We start from the raw sequence: 21,025 nt of genomic DNA on the forward strand, positions 1-21,025 counted from the left end.
CACTTTAAACAGTCTGAAGGCTCCTTGAGAATTATGGATTGCTTAGAGATATGCATCCAATTGCTTTCCTCTGCTCTGATAATAAGTTGGAAGGCCCATCTTGATTTGTTCCAGTAACTGAAAAATAATACTCATACTGTTGAAGGACAAAAGGAAAATGATTTAGTTCCCTTAAAGATGGAAAATTCAATAGTGTGGTGAAGCTTTTCCCTTTATCTGGTTATGAAAATGTAGAGTAGCCCAGCTACCAAAGGTACCTATTCTAAAGAGGAATGACAGAGCTGCGTTGACAGCCAGGTGGGAAAAATAAATATGAGCATTACAGATAAAGGGAACAGCTCTTTTGACTATCAACAGTAGAAGAAGATATTCATCTGGTAGGCTGGAATGATTTTGTTCTTATCCACTAAAGCAGATTCTCTGAAGTTGTTTGTTATATTGTTTTAACCTGGCATTTTGAAGTACAGTATATACTTACTAGTGATGTGTATGTGAAAGAACCTGTATCACAATAATGAGGGATGCAATTTGAACACTGTCACTGAGATACATTAATAGGGATGATTATGATAAAAACAGAAGCTTATTAAAATATGGGACTGTACATGAGCTTTTACAGCATTTTGTATCTGCATTTTCAGAAGGATGATTAGAAAGAGGATGATTGTTTAATCTGCCCTTGTTCAGCTGTTCACTTTCTAATATGAGACTCTTTCCCCTGGAGAGATTTTTTTTATTCCACAGTAATATTTAATACCTTCAAAGCATTTCAGAAATCAACTAATTTAAAATGCAGGTAGTCCTTGATTTACAACCATGTATTAGTGACCATTCAAAGTTACAATAGCACTGAAAAAAGGACCTGCAACCAATCTTTGCAATTACAACTATTGCAGATCCTCAACACAATTTTGATCATATGATCAAGATTCAGGCGCTTGGCAGTCAGTATGTACATCAGAGGTGATTTCCTACCAGTTCAGACCAGTTCGGCCGCACCAGTAGTGGTTTGCCGGTCTGGGTCACTGGAACTGGCAGCAACCCAGGCCTGTGACACCTCCAAAACGGTTCCCCAGTTGTGGTGGCATGTTTTTTTTCATTTTTAAATGTTTTGCGCATGCACAGACCTATTTATAGGCAACTGTGCACGCGCACAAAGCGCACACAAAATTGTGCATGCACCTAACTGGCAGTAATGCCGGCTGCAACCCTCCCCTGAGGTACATATAATGACTGGGGTATCCTGGCATCACACAATCCTTTCAGCCAGCTTCTGAGAAGCAAAATCAATGGGGATAGCCAGATTCACTTAACAACTTCATTATTTACACAACAAATGCAGTGATTCACTTAACAACTGTAGCAAAATTGGGTGTGAGAGTCAGTCAGTTAACAACCTCCTTTCTCATCAATGAAAATTCTTGTGCCAACTGTGATAATAAATCAAGGACTATGTATACTACTATCAATCAAACACTATTACTTTATTGCTTATCAATGCCTTTATTGTTACCCTATGCAATTCTTCTGTGAATTTGGGGAAATTTTCATTTCAATATACAAACACAATTGGAGATGTCTAGAATCTTCTGGTTTGTGGATCTTATTATAATTTCTGTACTAATGTAAAATGATTTTCTTCTCAGATGACATTCTGCATAGATGCAAAAAATCAGTTTGAAAACTTTGTATATATCACATATCGACAATATTTAATTAACATGCATTTCTTATCCACTGTGTGTTCCTGGGGCAGCAGCTTTATGTATACTATATACATAATTGTTTTCAATATTATGTTGAATGGGAAATGCTAATACATCGAGGGCTACATATTGCCAGGATTGTTGCAGTAGGGTCTACCAATGCTGCATTAATCTTAATCCACTGGAAAAGATATGGATTCTATTTGCTATTATTGTTCCTGGAAGCAATGGTTACACACCATTTTAAATTGTCAATATTTGATCACTTTTTTAGCATTGTTGGAGGTCTGAGAGATTTCTAGCAAAGATCACTCACATTTCAAAATAGTTCTGAGCTTATACATACAGAGACTTCTTAGTTGATGATAATTAACTGATTAATTATTAATGCTAAATAATAATCTTAATAATTAATTAATAGAATGTTGGATTCATTTGGTTCATTCATGTAGTGCAATACTGAGCAGTAACTGGGCTTAGATAAGGACAATAATTGTTTAAAATGGAAATATTCATGTCTTTAAAGGATGAGATAGACAAAAAAAAGCCATGGAAGATTATTTAAATATATGATTACTGTACAGAGATTGCTATATGAATAGAAATGGAAAGTATAAATACTACTTACTATGGATGAAGAGTTGGAAATGGATGAATTGACTTTAAATAGAGAAAATAAATTATCCACATCTATTGATGACTGCAAGTCTCATAACCTTTTTCATGAATTGAAAAAAAAATATGAACTTGTGATTTATGATTTGGATAACTAGATTATAGAAAGAAGAGAAACACAGTGTAACTTTAGAGAAAGAGATGAAATATATCTATAACTGTTGTGAAGAATATTGGAAACTTACTTATATCTTTATTTTTTCTTTCTTTTGTTTTTTCTTCAACTTTTTTATTTTCTTGTACTTTTGCTTTTTCTATGACTTTTTCTTTTTTATATTGTTTTTATTAATTTTTATCTTCTTGTTTAAAGGTTTTAATAAAATATATACATGAAATGGAGAAGTTGTTTCTTATATCATATCCCTGATGTTAAATCAAATTGTTATGTTCTTCAAGAGATTTGCAATAGGGAATGTTGTGTGGAAGCCATGGTCAGATTATAAATGTGTATAGATCAATCTCAAGTCAAAGACTCCAGACCTAGCATGTGAAGCATGGTGGAGCTGGGTGGTGAGAAGGTACTGGAATATCCTTACATTGTTCTCCTCAGTTAATTAATTATAGCAATCAGGTAAGATTTTAATAGGAACAATAAAATGGAAGCCTTGATAGAATCCTTGCTATCTTTCTAATTGCCCAAGCTTGATGTTTTAATATTAGAAAAAGAATAATACACCAAATATGATTATTTTGCAAGCACTAACATTTTTCATTCCTTTTGAAAATGGAAATGCTTAAAAATTTGTATCTGATTTACAGCTTGGAGAAAATGCATTGAAAGAGAAAGGAGAAAATGGGCTGGTCTTAAACTAAATAACATTGACAGAGATATTAATGGAAATCAATCAGTATTTAAGATATGAGGACTTCAACTAAATAATTACCAAGCTAGAATGTATGAAGCTTTAAGATAACTTAGTGTTTTCTTCTGGCATCTATAAGACAATGATTATAAGTCAAAGGTGAAAATGAATATGACATTTCAGAATAGTTACATGTTATGAGTTATGCCTTGACTTTTCACATTTTTGTACCACCTAGTACCAATAAGGTTTCTTGAACCTATTTCAACAGTATGATTAAAAGTAGTTGAAATATATTTGAATGTTTGACAAGGAATCCACATTGATGGGTTAGTGAAAGAGGTAAATTTACATACTGAATTATGCACACACTGTGTCCACTTCCTCAGTGTATATTATGTGAATGAAATGAACGTAAGGAAATGATAGAATGGAGCAATTTAATCAGGAGAGTTCTTTTTCATATGGTGTTCCTTTCCTCATAATGTTTTTGATAAATGTTTTGCCTTCTCAGGCTCTGGAAAACATATGTTATCAAACTAAACACCTTATTTAGAGGTTGGGTGGGCTATAATTATGCTGGAAGTTATCAAACAAATTGCATATGTTTAAATGCAAAAAATAAATAATGCGCCATGTTTTGGAAGAAAAACTTCACATAAAACAAATGTGCTCTTGAGAGGCAGTGTGGAGGCAAAGTACAGGAATATATATCCCAAAATGTATCTCAATAATAAGAAAAATTTGTGGATTTTAATAGCTGTTTGTCATGATTAAATTACACTAAATAACTTTACTGTACTTCTTATGTTGCTACTGAAGATTTTTTTTAATCTTCCACACTATAACACAGAAGAAAAGTTTAGAAAGAAAATGGAAAAGTTGCAACACTGCAGCTTAGTAAAAATGTCAACACAATATTGATTTGATATTGTTCTTCCACAATAGTGAAAGACAGTAAGGAGAGAAGGAAAAGAAGATTCCAGGATCCACTCTAGTTGTAGATGCTTGGAGCTAAAAATGTTTACCCGTATTTTTCGGAGTATAAGATGCACCTTTTTCTCCTCAAAAAACAGACTGAAAATCTGGATGCGTCTTATACACTGAATGCAGCATTTTTTGCCGGCTGACCCCCCCCCCCCTTCACCAAAATGGCCATGGATCACCTTATGGAGGCTTTCAGAGAGCTCCTGAGGGCTGGGGAGGTGCCATTTTTTGCTCAATTATGCCCCCCTCCCAGCCCCCAGGAGCACTCTATAAATCTCCATAAGGTTATGCCCTTGTTTTTTGATGAAAAATGGGCTTGTTTTTGCAAACAATGGGCTGTTTTTTGCTCATTTGGGGGGATCCTACCCCTCAGGAGCACTCTACAAGCCTCCTAAGGCCTATTCATGCCCTTTAAAAAAACCAGGCCCATTTTTGCGAAAAATGAGTGGTTTTTGGGAGGTTTGCAGAGTGCAAAAACTGTTTAAAAATTTGCCTCTTCAAAACCTTGGTGCGTCTTATACTCTGGTGCTTCTTATACTCCAATTATACGGTAGTTCTTTTAAGACTGATTAAAGTGAAATATTTTGTTAGGCTGGGTTTTTGGTTGGAACTGATAGATATTCTAGAGCACAGAATCTGGAAGAGTCCTGATTGGTGAAATGAGTACATTATCTTGGCTTAAGAGGTTGAGACTTTCTCTTCCAGGCAGTGGAAGAAAAGGGCACAACTATTTTTTATTATATGGCTGGTAAAGCTGAGTAAGGGAGTGGAAAACCACTAAGGGAGCAAAGAGGTTAAGCGTTTCTTCCCTCCAAACACTTCCCCATAGGCTGAACATTATCTCACCAAAATTTGTCTGCAAAATGGCCAATTTTAAAAGTGTATTTGGAATCATTGGGACTTTGGTGAGACGATTAAATGTAGAATGGGAAAAATCATGCCACTAAAATTATATTTATGTGCTAGCAAATTACAGCAGTGTTATCTCAAGTGGATAGAAATAAATAGGAGGCTGGAGAACTGTGTATATATATCCACCCGACTTGAAGGAACATGACTAAAAATCATCAGAAAAGAAATCCCATATGTCTGAGTTATTGTCAGCCCTCAGAGAAATAAACTGGGCAGGACATAGGCCTAGATGAATTAACTCTCCTCTATTGTAAGGTTACATTTAACAGAAAGCACAAATTTCCAGCAGCCACTTTAAACTGCTTGATCCATTAGGGACTATTTCCAAGTTTCTTTTTTGGATTTTTAAGCCTGGGGGGGGGCTCCTTCCTCTCTTGTTTGATTGTTACTGAGGTGGCATCTCTTGATCTCTTTCCCCAAAGTCATTCTCACATTCCATTATGTTATATTCAACAAACCAATTCTATACTCTATGACTTCATTTTTATGAAGTCTAATTAGTTATTTGCCAGTTTAATCATTTCAGATTATTTGTGCATAAAATATTAATTGTAAAAGACAGTGACAATAATTTAATGTGTTAAAAACACATTTGACTGAGTAGCCCACAAAATAATATAGTTATTAAATTTATTTTGAGACTCTTTATATAGACTCATATTGCCAGAGTCTGCTGGACAATTCTACAGATATAAATCTAGAAGTAGAGATCCAGGAACCTCCCCCCCAAGAAATGGCTGTAGTTGGGAGACAAGCTCCTTAGAAAGAAAAATTTACTTTGAAATGTTATCAGAACAACCATGGATAACATTTTCTAACCTTTATAAAGCATTTCAAGTGTTCTGAGCACTTCATGGGCATTAGCAAGCTGTAATCCTTACAGTCATCCTGCAAAATAAATTAGAATTATTAAGCATGGTGAAGGAGAAATGAAGACTGAGTGAGGAAGCTTTTGTATATTAAATCATAAAATCTTACATTTTTTCCTAGTATTTCAGAATATTTCAGGTACCTATTTTGAGAGTTTGGTGATAAAAGCATTTATTCAAATGTAAACTCTCATTGTTTAATAAGAGCAATAGCTAAATAGTTATTAAAAACATAAATTCATTTGCTGAAATAAGGTAGTTTGAGTGAAACTAGAAATGGATTGTTTGCCTAGAGCAGTTGGGACTCAGTTTTTGATATTAAAACAAGCTCCTTTGCAAAGTGCATGCTTCAAGACCCCACATTTTTAAAATAATAGTCCCCCAATTTATGATGTTAAGAAATCAGAAAACTGTCCTCTTTTCACTTCTTGTCTTGCCAAACCTGGAAAGTGTCCTGGACATTTTAACTAGTCAAAGTGTCCAGGATTAAACCTGAGCAGTTTAAGATGTAGCACGTGGCTTGCCATACCAGAAAGTGCTTGAACCAGCAATCAGGCATTCAGCTTTCATTTCACATTGCTAATTTGTACACATTTGTCCTGATCAGTAGCAAAGTGATAAGTCAGCTGGATAGATTTTCGATGAAAGTTGAGGCACAAATCCTGGATTAGCCCAATCCTTATTGCACTAGTACAAATTACTGGTAGTCTGTATCAGAATAATGAAGAGGGATTAAGAGAGCTTCCTTCCAAATAATAGGGGATAGTCTTAATCTTACAATATTTGTAACCAGAAAGCTCAGAAAGGTATCTAAAAGCAATCCCCCACTGAATTAAGGCCCCAATTTAGCCTTCCCCCTATCTTGACCGTGCCCTCCCTCAGAAAATTGGGAAAATCATGCCGCTCATGTTTATCATGCCTCTCATACATTCAATATGCTGTTTTGAGTTAATAGATGTTAGTGTTAATTGTACAGCATTGTTGTATATCTGCAAGTTGTTGAAGATGTCACCCTTTATGTCTTCTTTTCAATTAGGAAAAGTAACCCCTGATCTTATGATTGTCTTCTTTTCTTTATCTTATTGTATTGTTTTTACTTTGGTCTTTGATAACTTTAATCTTAATTTTTTGTTGGCCAGAAAATTATTAATCAGTCTAGCAGTCATGTTTTGTATGCTGTAGTACAGTAATTTGTCACCAGATGTTCCTATTTATAGTTAGTGGTTTTGTTTGGAATTACAGCAGGTTTACTCATCTAATTATAGAATAAAATCTCTGTTGAGTCCAGTATCTGATTTGACTGAAACGTGATTCAAGCTGTTGGTGAGTTATATCCATGTAATTTTTATTGGCAATAATAAAGACATCATTTTATATTGCTTTTTGGGGGGATACTCTCCCCCTATTTTCTAATCTAACTGACACTGAGTGTCTCCTAATGGGCTCCTATCTAGGTATTTACCAGTAAGTCTTTTCAGTATTTCAGATTTAAAGGCAAAAAAGATACTTTGGAATAGATGTTGCATCTTTCTCCAATTCCTTCAATCAAATGTTTGGTTTTTTTTCCCCAGGAACACATTGCAGCTGTACAGGAAATTGTACAGGAAAAATTCAGCTGCCTGAAGGAGCTGCAGCTGGGGGCTATGTGAGCACTTACACATGCTCTGAAGCACTTATTTTGCCTTTGAATCCAAAGTGCTGCACAGATTTATAAATTGAGTCCGATCTTGCTAAGGTTCTTCCAAAATTAAAAGTTAGCTAGGTGTTGCCTCTTAGTTGGCCTATTTAGTGCTAGTTTATATATATTAATCTTTATATCTAAATTAATTTCCCCAGAAAAGCTATTATCAAAGAAATTCAACGGAATATGGTAGATTGTTCCCAAATCTATGATAAAGTAGATTTTAAAATAGGACTATAGTTTACCTCAACAGTTCAAAGCCTCCAAATTCAAGAAAAAACTGGAGTATTTGTATTAAATTAAACTATTATGGATTCCATGAAGCCATATGTACGCATTTCCTGATTCTTAACATTGCTTTTGGATGCACTATCATGTTGTGTAACGTGATTTTGCTTTCCCTTTTGCTTATATGTGAACCATAGATAGATAAGCACTAAAATATACAGTGCTTATCTACATTCATCTAAACAAATCACTACAATGTCCCTTAAATTTCCAAAGTTAGGGCAGGGCATAAAAATCTTATTTTGTATTTTGACAAAACACGAGAGTTCCCTTGTATAGTGAGATGGGTGGTATACAAATTTAATAAATAACTAAACTTTACCAGTGTCGTAGTATAATACAAAAAACAAAATGTCCTTCTGTAAAAAGGAAAATTTATATCATCTATCTATCTATCTATCTATCTATCTATCTATCTATCTATCTATCTATCTATCTATCTATCATCTATCTATCTATCTATCTATCTATCTATCTATCTATCTATCTATCTATCTCTACTTATTTAAACATGGCTTCCCATCTCACCGCAGTGACTCTGGGCAAAATACATGGTTAAAATACAATTTTAAGTAGCCAGCTGCTATGCTTGGAAATAAGCCAATTCTGAAATCAAAGAGCTTATTCTTGAGTTAGTCTATAGGATTGAATTTTTCTCTGAGAAGATGTTTTCTGACCTTAGAAAAGTCTTTTGGTCTTAATGGCCCTTTTATTGCCATTTCCGACTAATAGGATTTCATCTGGACATGTATGGATACAGAGAGTGGCAAGTGTAGAACTGTGCAAAAATAGTATAGAATGCACTAGGGAATCAAGAAAGAAGACCATGATTGGAAGGACAGAGATAATAGAAAGCCTTAGGCCAGTTGTAACTCACATTGCTGGATGGGAATAGTTACTCAAAAGGCAGAGCAGGAGGGGAGCAGGAAGCAGGGGCAGAGTGCAAAATGAAACAAGTCTCGCTTGAGGTATTTTTGCCATTTGTTTTCTGAAACAGCATGACTTTTCCTATGAGATCACCAACCACTCTGCTATGGAATCAGAATCTGAGTAGGCTTGGTCCAAAATTCCCTGGATATTTCATGCTGAATCAAATGCTTAATGCATTATCTAATATATAATGTAAGCATGCAAACTGTTACCTTAACCATTTGGCATTCTGCTAAGGTTAATGCATCATAAAGGAATGTCACCGTTCTGATGAATCTCCACCCGGGCAAACATCCCTTATAGCTCTTTTATTGTTGCTATGATTTAATTCACATCTGACATATACCTTTATAGGAATCAACTTTATATTTGTTTGCTTTTTATAACAGGTGATAAAAGATTAATAGAATGGTTAAGCAAAACACACAGCTTGTACTTGTGCTCATTATTTAAACAAGGGTGTCACAACAAAGGGACATTCCTAGAGAGGTTTTTCTTTCAACTGGCATAATATTTAGTATATGCCTTTATTCTGAAAGCATTCTTATTTTGTAAGCCATTGAAGGTTTTTAAAAATGCCTATTCCCATTGGAACATTTCTTCATGTTACAGGGGAAGTTTAAAAATGAGTCAGGCGATCTGGCATGTTTTTAAAGCAACCTGTTCCTTCATTGGAAGACTTATGGAACATATAAGAGAACATGTCTTCAATTAGGAGACCAAAGCTGACTTTATATTATTTTCCCAGTCTTTGGATGATGCAAATCAGAAACTTCAAAATCAAGAAAGCATTTCAGATTTGACACAGCATTCTTCTAGCAGTTGTATATTTTTTCACATCTCTTTTTAAAAAAATCTCCCTCAGATGCACACACATACACAGAGCTATAGATCCAACCTTTCTTAAAGGCCAGGATGATCAGACAGCCCCAGGAGAAATAACTAAATAGCAATCTCTTGCAATTACAGCTGCCATGAGGGAAAGACAGAGAAAGGCAGAGTTAATATAATGAGAACAACCGAGTTTCTGCTTATTTTCAAGAAAAGAAGCAAGAGACATAGCTGGTGGGATCCAGAGTGTAGGAAACATATAATCATGATATTTGACTTCACTTGTCAGGCTCTTGTCAGGGTGTAATGCTTAACATTTTTGATCTATAAACAGAAAAAAATAGTATCAAAACAGTATCAGAACAAAATAAAATTCACAGAGATAAATAAAAAGAATTAAAGACCAATTTTAAATAGGAAACAATGATGAAATGGTTATGTATAGAACAATGATTCAAGACTTACAAGGCAGGTTAATCCTTGCACACACTGAGAAATATTGATCAGACTTGCCACAGTATTGATAAAAGGACTGTTCAGAAAGTATAATCAAACGTCTTCTCTCCAAGTCGGGTGTGGTAAAGTCTTTTGATTAGAGTAAAATAATAAATGCAAATCATTCACATATCAGGACAGTACGTTACAAATTAATTTATTTAGAATGCTTTTAGGACATTCAACTGCACTGCAGAAAAAAAAAAAATGCCAGAGAAACAGACTCAGGTACTTTTATGCATCCTTTTCTCTGTCCCAAAATCTACACTGGAAAAGTCAAGTACAGATAGTCCTCCATTTACAACAGTTCATTTAGTGATCATTCAAAGGGACAATGGTACTGAAAAGTGACTTATGACTGTTTTTCACACTTACAATGTGGTAGCATCCCCATGGTAATTAAAATTTAGATACTTGGCAACTGGTTTATGATCATTGAAGTGTCCCAGAATCATGTGCTAAACTCTTGTGACCTTTTGACATGCAAAGACAATGGGAAACAGATCCACTTAAATACTGTGTTGCTAACTTAACAACTGTGGCATGAAAGATCATAAAATGGTGCAAAACTCAATTAACAACTCTTTCACTAAGTAACAGAAATTTTGGGGTCAATTGTCATCGTAAGTCGAAGACAGGCAGAAACCCTCCTTGAGGGATTTTATATCTAGCCTCCAAACTAGTATTTCTCAACCTGGGCAAACCACACATATTAAAATTGACAAGGTTGAGAAACACTGGTCCAAACTGGAAATGCCAGAACATGAGCTAAATTTAAGCACCTTTGCTAATCATTTTCAATAAGATCTGAATAAATTAAAATTTTATAATTTAGATATTAAAATACTTTTTAAAGCAAATTAATGTAATTACAAAGTTTATAAAGTGATTTTATATCTATAGTGTTATAAATTTAATATTGCTTATTTTTCCTCAAGTCTGCATGCATTCCATTTTGAATCCAACAATGGTATGAAAATGTGTTTAGCCTTAAATTAGAAACAATAGAACACAGAATAAAACAAAGGAAACAAGGAAACATCTGGTTGCGGGGTGGCTATTATATAAATAAACTATAGATAAAACAAGACCAATACAAGTAGTTCTTGACTTACCACCATTCATCAAGATCAAGTGAGGTACTAATACCACTCTGTAAAGCCTTAGTAAGACCACACCTAGAATACTGCATCCAGTTTTCATCACCACATTATAAAAATGATGTTGAGACTCTAGAAAACCTAGACTAGATGACCTACAAGGTCCCTTCCAACTCAATTAATTTGTTATTTTAATGACTATTAATAGGATTGAAAAAAGTGACTTATGCCCATTTTTCACACAACTGCTTCAGCATCCCCATGATCATGTGATCAGAATTTGGATGCTTGGCAGCTGCTTCATATTTATGATGATGGCGGTGTCCTGTGGTCATGTGACCACCTTTTGCAACCTTCTTACAACATAAACTCTGGGCTCAATTGTGGTTGTAACTTGAAGGCTACCTGTATAAAGTCAGAATTTGAAAAGGTACTCTGGTTTTCATTTGGTTTGTTCAAAGGACATACTTTTTTAGGGCTATTTTTATGTTGTGCACAGCCTTAGTGGCATTATAAAATGAAGCGCAGCTAATATTTTGAAGAAAACAGGTGTCTTGCTCTTTCAACCCAATCTATTGTTGTTAATAAAAATTGTATCTGTTGCTTTCTTTCTAAGTGATCTGTAGCATATGAATATGTAACCCTGTTGGGCTGCATTTTTAATAAATATTCTCCCTGAGCAAGTATCATGTGGAAGAATATTTGCAATCTATTTTAAATTTCACTGCAACTATATAGACTCATCTATATAGAGGATTATCTGGATTCCTTTCAGTCTGGTTTCAGGCCTGGGTACAGCACTGAAACCTCTTTGGTCATACTGATCAATGATCTCTGGCAGGCCAGGGATAGAGGGCATTCCTCTATCCTGGTGCTTCTTGACCTCTCAGCGGCTTTCGATACCATCGACCATGGTATCCTTCTGCGACGTCTGGAGGAGGTGGAAGTGAGAGGCACCGTTCTATGGTGGTTCTCCTCTTACCTCTCTGGTAGGTCGCAGTCGAGGTTGGTCGGGGGACAGAGGTCGACCTCCAGGCCTCTCAAATGTGGGGTGCTGCAGGGTTTGGTCCTGTCCCCCCTCCTATTCAACATCTACATGAAGCCGCTGGGTGAGATCATATGACGGTATGGGATAAAGTACCATCAATATGCAGATGTTACTCAATTGTATCTATCTGCCCTGTGCCAGCTCAGTGTAGCGGTGGACGTGATATGCCAATGCCTGTCAGGATCTGGATGGGGATGAACAAATTGGTACTCAATCCCGACAAGACCAAGTGGCTTTGGCTGTTGCCCCTGAGGGACAGTTCAGACAGTCCGTGGCTGTTCCGGCAGGCCTGGGGCTGTTGACCTTAGTGTTAAGGTCCAGCCCCAATTAGAACGTATGTGTGTTGTGAATTTTAAACTATTTTTTACTTATTTTGCTTTTCTTTTTTCTTCTTTCATTGTAAGCCGCCTGGAGTCCTCCAGGATTGGGCGGCCTATAAATTTAATAAATGAAATGTAGATGAAATGACTCATACTGACATCCTGTATAAGAACACTGTATATTAAATCTGATAGATTCAACAACATGTAAGCAGTATATGGCTATCTTCATCCCTTTCATTTATAACAAATTATAGTATTATAGGACGGACAAACATTTAATTGCTCATATGTTACATACAACCTAGCTCCTTTTTTTCTGCCACCAGAGTCCCCAGACCTGTAGAATTACAGAATTGTGCTTTTTATTATTTCCTACAAAATCAGAAGTACAATTGTGCTACTCTTTTAATCAGATGAATACATTTTACTGAAAAGAATCTCAATTCTCTCCAAAGCCACAAAACAATTTTAGCTACATTCCTTCTGGTGACAGATCTATCATCATATTCCAAGGAAGCTGAGAGAATAAATAAATAAATTGGTTGCTGGAATTGGGTATGTCTAGTTTAATGAAAAGAAGGACTAGGGGTGACATGTTAACAGTGTTCCAATATCTCAGGGGTTGCCACATAGCAATGAGTAGAAACTAATCACGGAGAGAAGCAACATAGAACTAAGAAGAAATTTCTTCACTGTTAGAACATTTAATCAGTGCAGCAACTTGCTTCCAGAAGTTGTGCGTGCTCCAACATTGGAGATTTTTAAGAAGAGATTGGAGAACTATCTGTCTGAAATGGAATAGAATTTCATGCCTGAGCAGTGGGTTGGACTAGAGGACCTCCAAGGTCCCTTTCAACTCTATTCTAATTTCTAACTACAAAATAAAATAAAGGTTTGCTGTTAAGCTTATAGGGTAACAAATTTTTGAATGAATTGCTTTAAATGCCCAAATACAAAGAAACCAACAACACTCAAATACCACATTTTTAGTATCTATGTTACTTCTGGCATACTGCACTTCTTCAGAGCTTTAGGCAGTGGAGACAAAATGAGACTTAGAGATCTTTGGATATTTTCTAATGTACACAAATCTGCCACTTTAACATTTTCTTGTTTCCTTACATTTAGCATTTGTTTCAAATTTGAATCCAACTGATAGTTTGAAGTAGATGAAAAACTGCCATGCATACTTTTGACATATTGATATCAATATAATGCTACTAACTCTTTCATAAATGATTCACTAATGGCAAAGAATAAATAATAACTTATTCACTTTTTATTCTTGTTTACTATTTATTTTCCATAAGAAGGTGGTTTTAAATATCTACTCCTTATTGTATATACTAGACTTATATTATGCTAATAGAAATATTTTTAAAATATGTTAATAAATGGAGTTGAAATTCCAAGATAGATGACTAGATTTTACATGGAGTCATTTTCTTCCTTTCACATGCATAGAATTCCTTATGGTTTTAGTAAATACTTTTAAATCTATGAGCAGAGAAAAAATTTGAAATATAGTGGGAACTATAAGTTTTAATGTCCTTGATTAATAGTTAGTAAATTTTTGGCTATACTGCTTTATATTCTTTTTTAATACAACATGACATAACATGATACAACACAACATGACACAATACAGCAACATTGTAAATAAGCATAAAAGTGAGAAACCTCGAAGTACCCACTAACAATTGGATATAATAAGATTGGTAACTGATGCTATATTTTTTGAGGATGCTCTTAATCTTCCAGTCAAATCCAAAATATAATTAGAAATAAAAGATGGTATTGTTTGTCCACTGAGAAATAGATGTCAGGCAATAATCTTATTAGCCATACGTAAAAACAAGAATTAATTACGATAATCAAAAAAAAATGCTGGAATAAAAAATGTGTTTATTGTGAAAACCTTAAATTGATACAGTTAACCATAATCTTAAAATGGAGTTCTCCACTGGCTTTGCTCAGATACTTAATGAAGGAGAATTCTGAGATCAAAGTGAAAACATTCTACCCTCTTTCCCCGCCTGAAATTAGAATAAGAGATCAATATATGTTTCCTCTTTTCCACCACTTCGGCCTAACCCTACACATTTGATAATCATTTAAGCATTCCCATTTTTCTTTGTACCTGCTAGTTTGCTGGTTTTGGGAATTGTGATAGGGTACCTGCTTACAAAACGACTGAATCTTCTATCCCACTCTCATGGTCGTCAGGAACATCAAATGAAACAAATTGACCCACTTTAAATAAATAAATAAACGCATCAAGTCTGATCATTGTCCAAATGATTTTATTTAAAGTGCTAACTAAAAGAATCCCCCAAGAATGACATTATATAGCTGGTATAGTAAGAAAGAACATAATGTTGATTTTTAAGATACAGTAAACCAGAACTAAAGAATAAATAAATCAGTTACATTGTGAATGCCTTGTAGATGCAGTCTGTTGAACATTGTTGGCTAAGTGGCATTCCCCAGAGTGAACTCCAATTGATTTATTTTATAGCACACTCATTTCATATTGCCTATACAGAAATCCTAACACATTAATACTTGCACTTTGAGAAATCTTTTATTTAAAAATAGATTCTAATACTCTGTGTATGTTCGTTGGTGTATGTGTTGAAATAATGTAATAATTGAGCAGTTTTTCCCCATTTAAACATGTCTTGTGGAGTCAATTGGAGGCAAACTGAAACTAAATCATATAGGCTTAAGTATGTATGAAGTTTTATTTAAGTATAGATTGAAACAGTTTAGAAATATTGAACACATAGGTTTAGGGTAGAACTTTTCATTATGTTTGAAAGATGGAGGAGAACCTTCATATGTCAACAAGCTTAAGGATTGTTTCATACAAAGAATCAAATATCTATTAAACAAGAATGGTTAAAGTATGGCTTTCTAAAACTTGTTAGGCTTCAGATTCCATCACCCATCAATATTGGCAGTTCTGGTGAGAGATTTGGAGAGTATCATGCATTTTCAAGAGTTATAGAGCTGTCTCTTGTGTCAATTCTTGGATTCAGATGCCAACTCCTGGATTAAGTGGCCTGATGACAAGTTTCAAATAGTTAAACAACTGTCTCACAAAAGATAATGTAATCTTATTCCTTATATCACAGAAAACAAGTAGAACAAATGAATAGAAAGTCTGAGAAAATACTTGGTTCTCCTTCATTTTCAGGAATGTTGCGATCATATTCATGCTTTAAGATGTGTGTATTTTGGACCTGTGCAAATAGTCCTTGGAATTTTTTACCTAGATACTACAATAATATAAATGTCTGCAGTGACTCAACAAAAGTTAACTAAAAGGCTACACCTGGACTTCTACAAAGGGGTTAAAAAAATCAACATGGCACCTGCAATAATTGAAAATCTGTTCACTTTTATGGACAGGTAAAATAGGGGAGGGGACATTTTTTTCACTCCAAGATGTTGGAGGCCATCTTGATTTTATGTTACAGGCTCTTTTTAATGTTTGAAGACCTGGTGGCAGCTGTGGCTATGGGGAAGCTTTGCATGCTTCATTTCAAGTACCAATTTTTGGATCAGGAAATTTTGCTAACAGTGATTCTTGTTCTAGTCATGTCCTGTTTTGATTACTGAAATGTGCTCCATATGAGGGATGTCCTTGAAGAATATTTGAAAGTTACAGCCAGTCCAAAATGTACTGGCCTGGCCAGTTATTGGTATTTCTCTTAATTCACATATAACTCTATCATTACCGAAACTGCACTTGAGTAGAATTCATGGTGTTGGTTATCACCTCTAAAGCTCCTAAATTGACAGAGTTGAATTCATGGTGTCGGTTATCACCTCTAAAGCTCCTAAAAGCAAAGAGCCAGGTTATGTACAGGGCCTCCCTCACTGCTTCTGCTCAGTTGACCAGATATAGCAAAAGAGCATGTTCCCTCCCATCCATTGTCATATTATTAGCCCCCGAAGGCATGCATTCCCTATGGCAGCATTTCTCCTATAGAACATCCCTTTGGAGCATAGGGGATCTGCATGCTTAGTCTTTTACAAGGGTTTGAAGACTTGATTGTTTCTCAAGGTGTTGGGTCAAGTGAAGTTAGGTGACCTCTGCTACTGATGTGGTTTTTGTGATTGTGTGGTTTATTGTTTTAATCATGGCTATGATGGGTCATGACTAATAGCTGTTCTTTTAATCCTCATATATCATCCAGAGTCACCTATGTAAGAATTTATTTATATGCGCAGCCATATAAATGAATAAATACAAAAAAAATCACAAAGGGAACAAAAACCTTTTTACAAATTGTCTATAGTGTAATCTTCAGGGGGAGATTTAAAAAAGCAAGTTATAGCAGTATGGTCAAAGATTCAACCCTTTGTACATTTGTGTCCCATCAAAATGAGTATCAAATCCAGATTGGTCCATAGCAACTGATTGGATGATGCAATGCAAAGTCTCCTAAAAACATGGTTGCTTAAAGGTTAGGGAGCTTTTGCTACCATTGCACTTAAACATTTGTGTGGCGAGGATGATGTACAGGCAATGGAGGAGGCAAAACTAAAAGGATCACCTGCTGTTGCTCCAGCATGGCAAACAAATTACCTTAAGTGCAGTCAGTGAAGAGACAAAGAACTGAAATTGGTAAATGTTTTTTTTTAATATGATAGGTAAGACTGATAAAATATTTAAATATGGAAAAAATAATGCTGTTGAGTAAATGGGTTAGCATTCAGTTTTTGATAAATTAGATGATTTCTACTAGAACAAAATAAGTTATACGATTGGTATTGTTGAGAACCTGCTGAAGTCCCCATTTCATGGTCAGGGTCCATTCAGATAGTCTAAAACTTATGCTAAAATATTTCTTTGTTTACTAACTTTCAAAGCAGAGTTATAAAACAATGTTGTTCAAAACAATTTAGCATCCAAAAGTGCATTTTTCCAGCCCTTTCCTTTCCATGTTCTTTAATATTGCTAATGAAACTGGTGATTAAGGAACTTGGGAAGATGGATACTCAGCCCAGAATAGCTGACATTCTTTGTGTGGAATGTCCTAATGCAAAAAAGAAAGAAAGAAGTGGAACATTTGCTGGTGTGCAGATATAAATGTCATTGGTGAATATTTCTGAGCAGAGACACATACAGCCACAAGAAAATATTCCTTTCTTTTAAAAGAGAAATCTCCTCAAAACATGCCCCGTCCAATCTCCTTATCTAGGATGCTTTCTAACATGCAACACCATTTTCTTATTCTTATATCCCAAGTGTTGAGTATTTTCCCCCTTTTTGTTCTTTCACTAAGTAATGAGAATGATGTGTAATCCATTAATACAGCAAGAAGAAACAAAGAAGCAGCTGGCACATTAGAGGCAGTTTAAGTGCCAGCACTGAGGTATGCACCAAACGAGATTATGCTTTGTTTATTTGACTGGTTAAATTCAATACAAAATGGAAGGGACGGAAGAAGGAAACAATGGATCCGGGGAGCTTTCTTTGGATCCCTCTGGATTAGCTGCAGAAGCAATCCCGCATCTTTCCTGATTTGCATTGGATCATGTTTGTTTTGAGCCCTTGTTTGGCTGCTGTAAAAGCACCAAAGCAATCATGTAATTTTCTTAAATACGTCCCATGGTTAATTCAGAGCTAGTTATCATCCTGATGGTGGTTGTGAAGATTGTAATCCAACATGACTGGTGAGTACCAAGTTGGAGAAGGCGCTCTTATGAATGAATAACCAAACTATTACTTTGGTTACCCTACACTCTGCTACCTATTCCTGACTCACCCCTCTTCTGATGCTGCTGCCCCCAAGTCACCCAATAATTGTAACTGAGATGGTTGGAATTACCATTGTTAAGTGGCACAGTTGTGTGACACTTTGCTTAATGTTCCTTCAATTAGTGATGGAAGTTCCAATCCCATTTAGGATCATAATCTGAGGACGACATATACTTTGTTTTTAGATGATGCATAACTGCTTTATAGCCATCAGAACTGAGACCACCAGAGAAATAATTGGTATAGAACCAATGTTAAATTACATTCAAAAAAGGGCAAATAAAGTGGTTTGTTCACCTGGAGAAGATGTTGCCGGACTCCATACCATACAAAGTAAATACAAAAAGATGAGAAGCTCAAAGAACACAAGGCATACCTGGAAGAACATGGTGAGATGGCATCAAAGACACACCACAACAACATTAGTTAACAATGGTTGGGGCCACCAGAAAAAGAAGAACCAGAACTTTGTATCTCTCTCAACATCTAAAGTAGTAAAAGAATTGAAATGAATTTTCATTAATATAGACGCTATTTTAAAAATAGCATTTTGTATTTCCATTTTTTAAAAAAATAATTCAAATTAAATGTAAAAGAGATTTATTTTTTAAATCTGCTTCCTACTTAACAATATTTAAACATTAATGAAGGCTTAAATATTAAGTCTTAATATATCTACAATATGTGGAAATATGTTCAAATATAAAGTGATATAGTCACTTTATTTCTCAATAGACAGTTATTCAAACTGCACATTAAGTAAACACTGAAACTTTAAAATATATATTTTGACAACGTTTCCTATTGTTGTCATATAATTCCTTGTGTAGGTGTGGCGGTCATCCATGCCCCAGTGCATAACAGGGCATGCTCAGCCATGCTGAACCACACAGGAAAAAACAAACTCCTAAAGAACATAACATCCTGATAGTACTCCATAACATCCTGATAGTACATAACATAACATCCTGATAGTTCACTCTAGATGTGCCTTACCCAACGACACCCAGGATTTGACCATATATAGACAGAACTTCCCTGAGCAGTAGATTAGCAATTGTAGTTCGACAGGCTGTCTTAAATCACATGCTGATTGCTCCTCCTGTCTTTGTCCTATCTCAATAAAAGGGGCTCCCAGACCCCCAATCTGGGTCGCTCCATTCCGAGAAAGCTCATTTCCGTGTCTTTTCTCAACATTGGCCTCATGGACGAACCACGGGTACTTCGCATTTGGTGACCCCGACGTGATTATCTGTGTCGCCAGCCCTTCACTCACCCCCGACTGGGCAAAGTCTCGCAACCAGGGCCTGCCGTCAGCGAACGGAGCACCCTCCCAAATCGTGAGTATGGGCTCGGGCTTCTCGAAGGCTCAGACTGCGCACCTGCAGGAGCTTCTGGATATCGTCAAATTCTCCATTGCAATCTCTCAAGCGGCAGATTGCCTGCTTCCCATACCCCCAGAAAAGCCGCCCGTCAGCTACACGCACATCTGCGAGATAGCGCACTTCAGCATGGGCGTCTTCGTGCTCCACGCCGGCGCCTGCATCCCTCTGCATGACCACCCGGGCATACAGGGGCTGCTGAAGGTCCTCTACGGCACCCTCCGCATTGCCTGCTTCGACAAGCAGCCCAAGGAGCCCCAGGACACCCCCGACGCCACTGCTTCCACCGACGCCTCCGAGGCCGCCTCCTGCCCCGGCCCCTGCCCCTCGCCGCTTGCGCACCTTGCTCTGCGCCACCCTGCCTGCTCTCCCTGCAGCGGGACAACCTGCACCAGATCGCGGCCAAGGGTGCTGGGCCCGCCGTCTTCCTCGACATCCTGGCGCCGCCCTACGACCCGGCCCGCGGACGCGACTGCCACTACTACCGGCTGGCCAACGGGCAGAGCCTCCCGCCCGCAACTGGCCCTCCATGCGCTCTCTGGCTGCTGGAGACCCCGCAGGTGCCCGACTTCTGGTGTGGTGGGGAGCCTTACCTGGCCCCCCGAGTCTACCCCTGAGCCAGGACGGAAGATGGATGGCCTCCTTGGCTTACCTCGACGGCGGGGCTGCCGAGGGGGATGATGCCCACCTGGACTTTCTGCTTGGTTTCAACGCCGTGTCTTGCCTGGACTTTCAAGGCCCCCTCCTCCTTCGGGGGTATAAAACAGCATTTCTGAGATCAAGGGATTGACTCCCCCCCTTTTTTATTCTTTTTAAAACTCCCGGTCGAATTATTTTGTAGCAACAAAAAACACTGTTAGCAGTCTTGTCAGATGAAGAGGCAGATGAAGAGGAAAAGTCTTTTTGACAAAAAAGAAAAAAGTAGGAGATGTTGTCATATAACTCCTTGTGTAGGTGTGGCGGTCACCCATGGCCCAGTGCATAACAGGGCATGCGCAGCTACGCTGAACCACACAGGAAAAAACAAACTCCTAAAGAACATAACATCTTAATAGTACTCCATAACATCCTGATAGTACATAACATAACATCCTGATAGTTCACTCTAGATGTGCCTTACCCAATGACGCCCAGGATTTGACCATATATAGACAGAACTTCCCTGAGCACTAGATTAGCAATTGTAGTTTGACAGGCTGTCTTAAATCACATGCTGATTGCT

General features: G+C 36.7%; 2 protein-coding genes across 2 annotated transcripts in view; both read left to right on the top strand.

Annotated features, from left to right (window-relative positions):
• LOC116520507 (2-aminoethanethiol dioxygenase-like) overlaps positions 1-20,420 on the top strand; it is a 121,738-nt gene extending 101,318 nt beyond the window's left edge. Inside the window, 4 exon segments of the mRNA XM_032234751.1 lie at positions 18,607-18,754; positions 19,853-20,045; positions 20,047-20,148; positions 20,150-20,420. Of these exon segments, the coding sequence (XP_032090642.1) occupies positions 18,607-18,754; positions 19,853-20,045; positions 20,047-20,148; positions 20,150-20,420 (714 nt within the window).
• Positions 1-21,025, top strand: part of NXPH1 (neurexophilin 1) — a 184,928-nt gene that overhangs the window by 103,977 nt on the left and 59,926 nt on the right. The gene's annotated exons all lie outside the window — the stretch shown is intronic.

The sequence above is a fragment of the Thamnophis elegans genome, chromosome Z (assembly GCF_009769535.1).
Source record: "Thamnophis elegans isolate rThaEle1 chromosome Z, rThaEle1.pri, whole genome shotgun sequence".
Taxonomy (NCBI): Eukaryota; Metazoa; Chordata; class Lepidosauria; order Squamata; family Colubridae; genus Thamnophis; species Thamnophis elegans.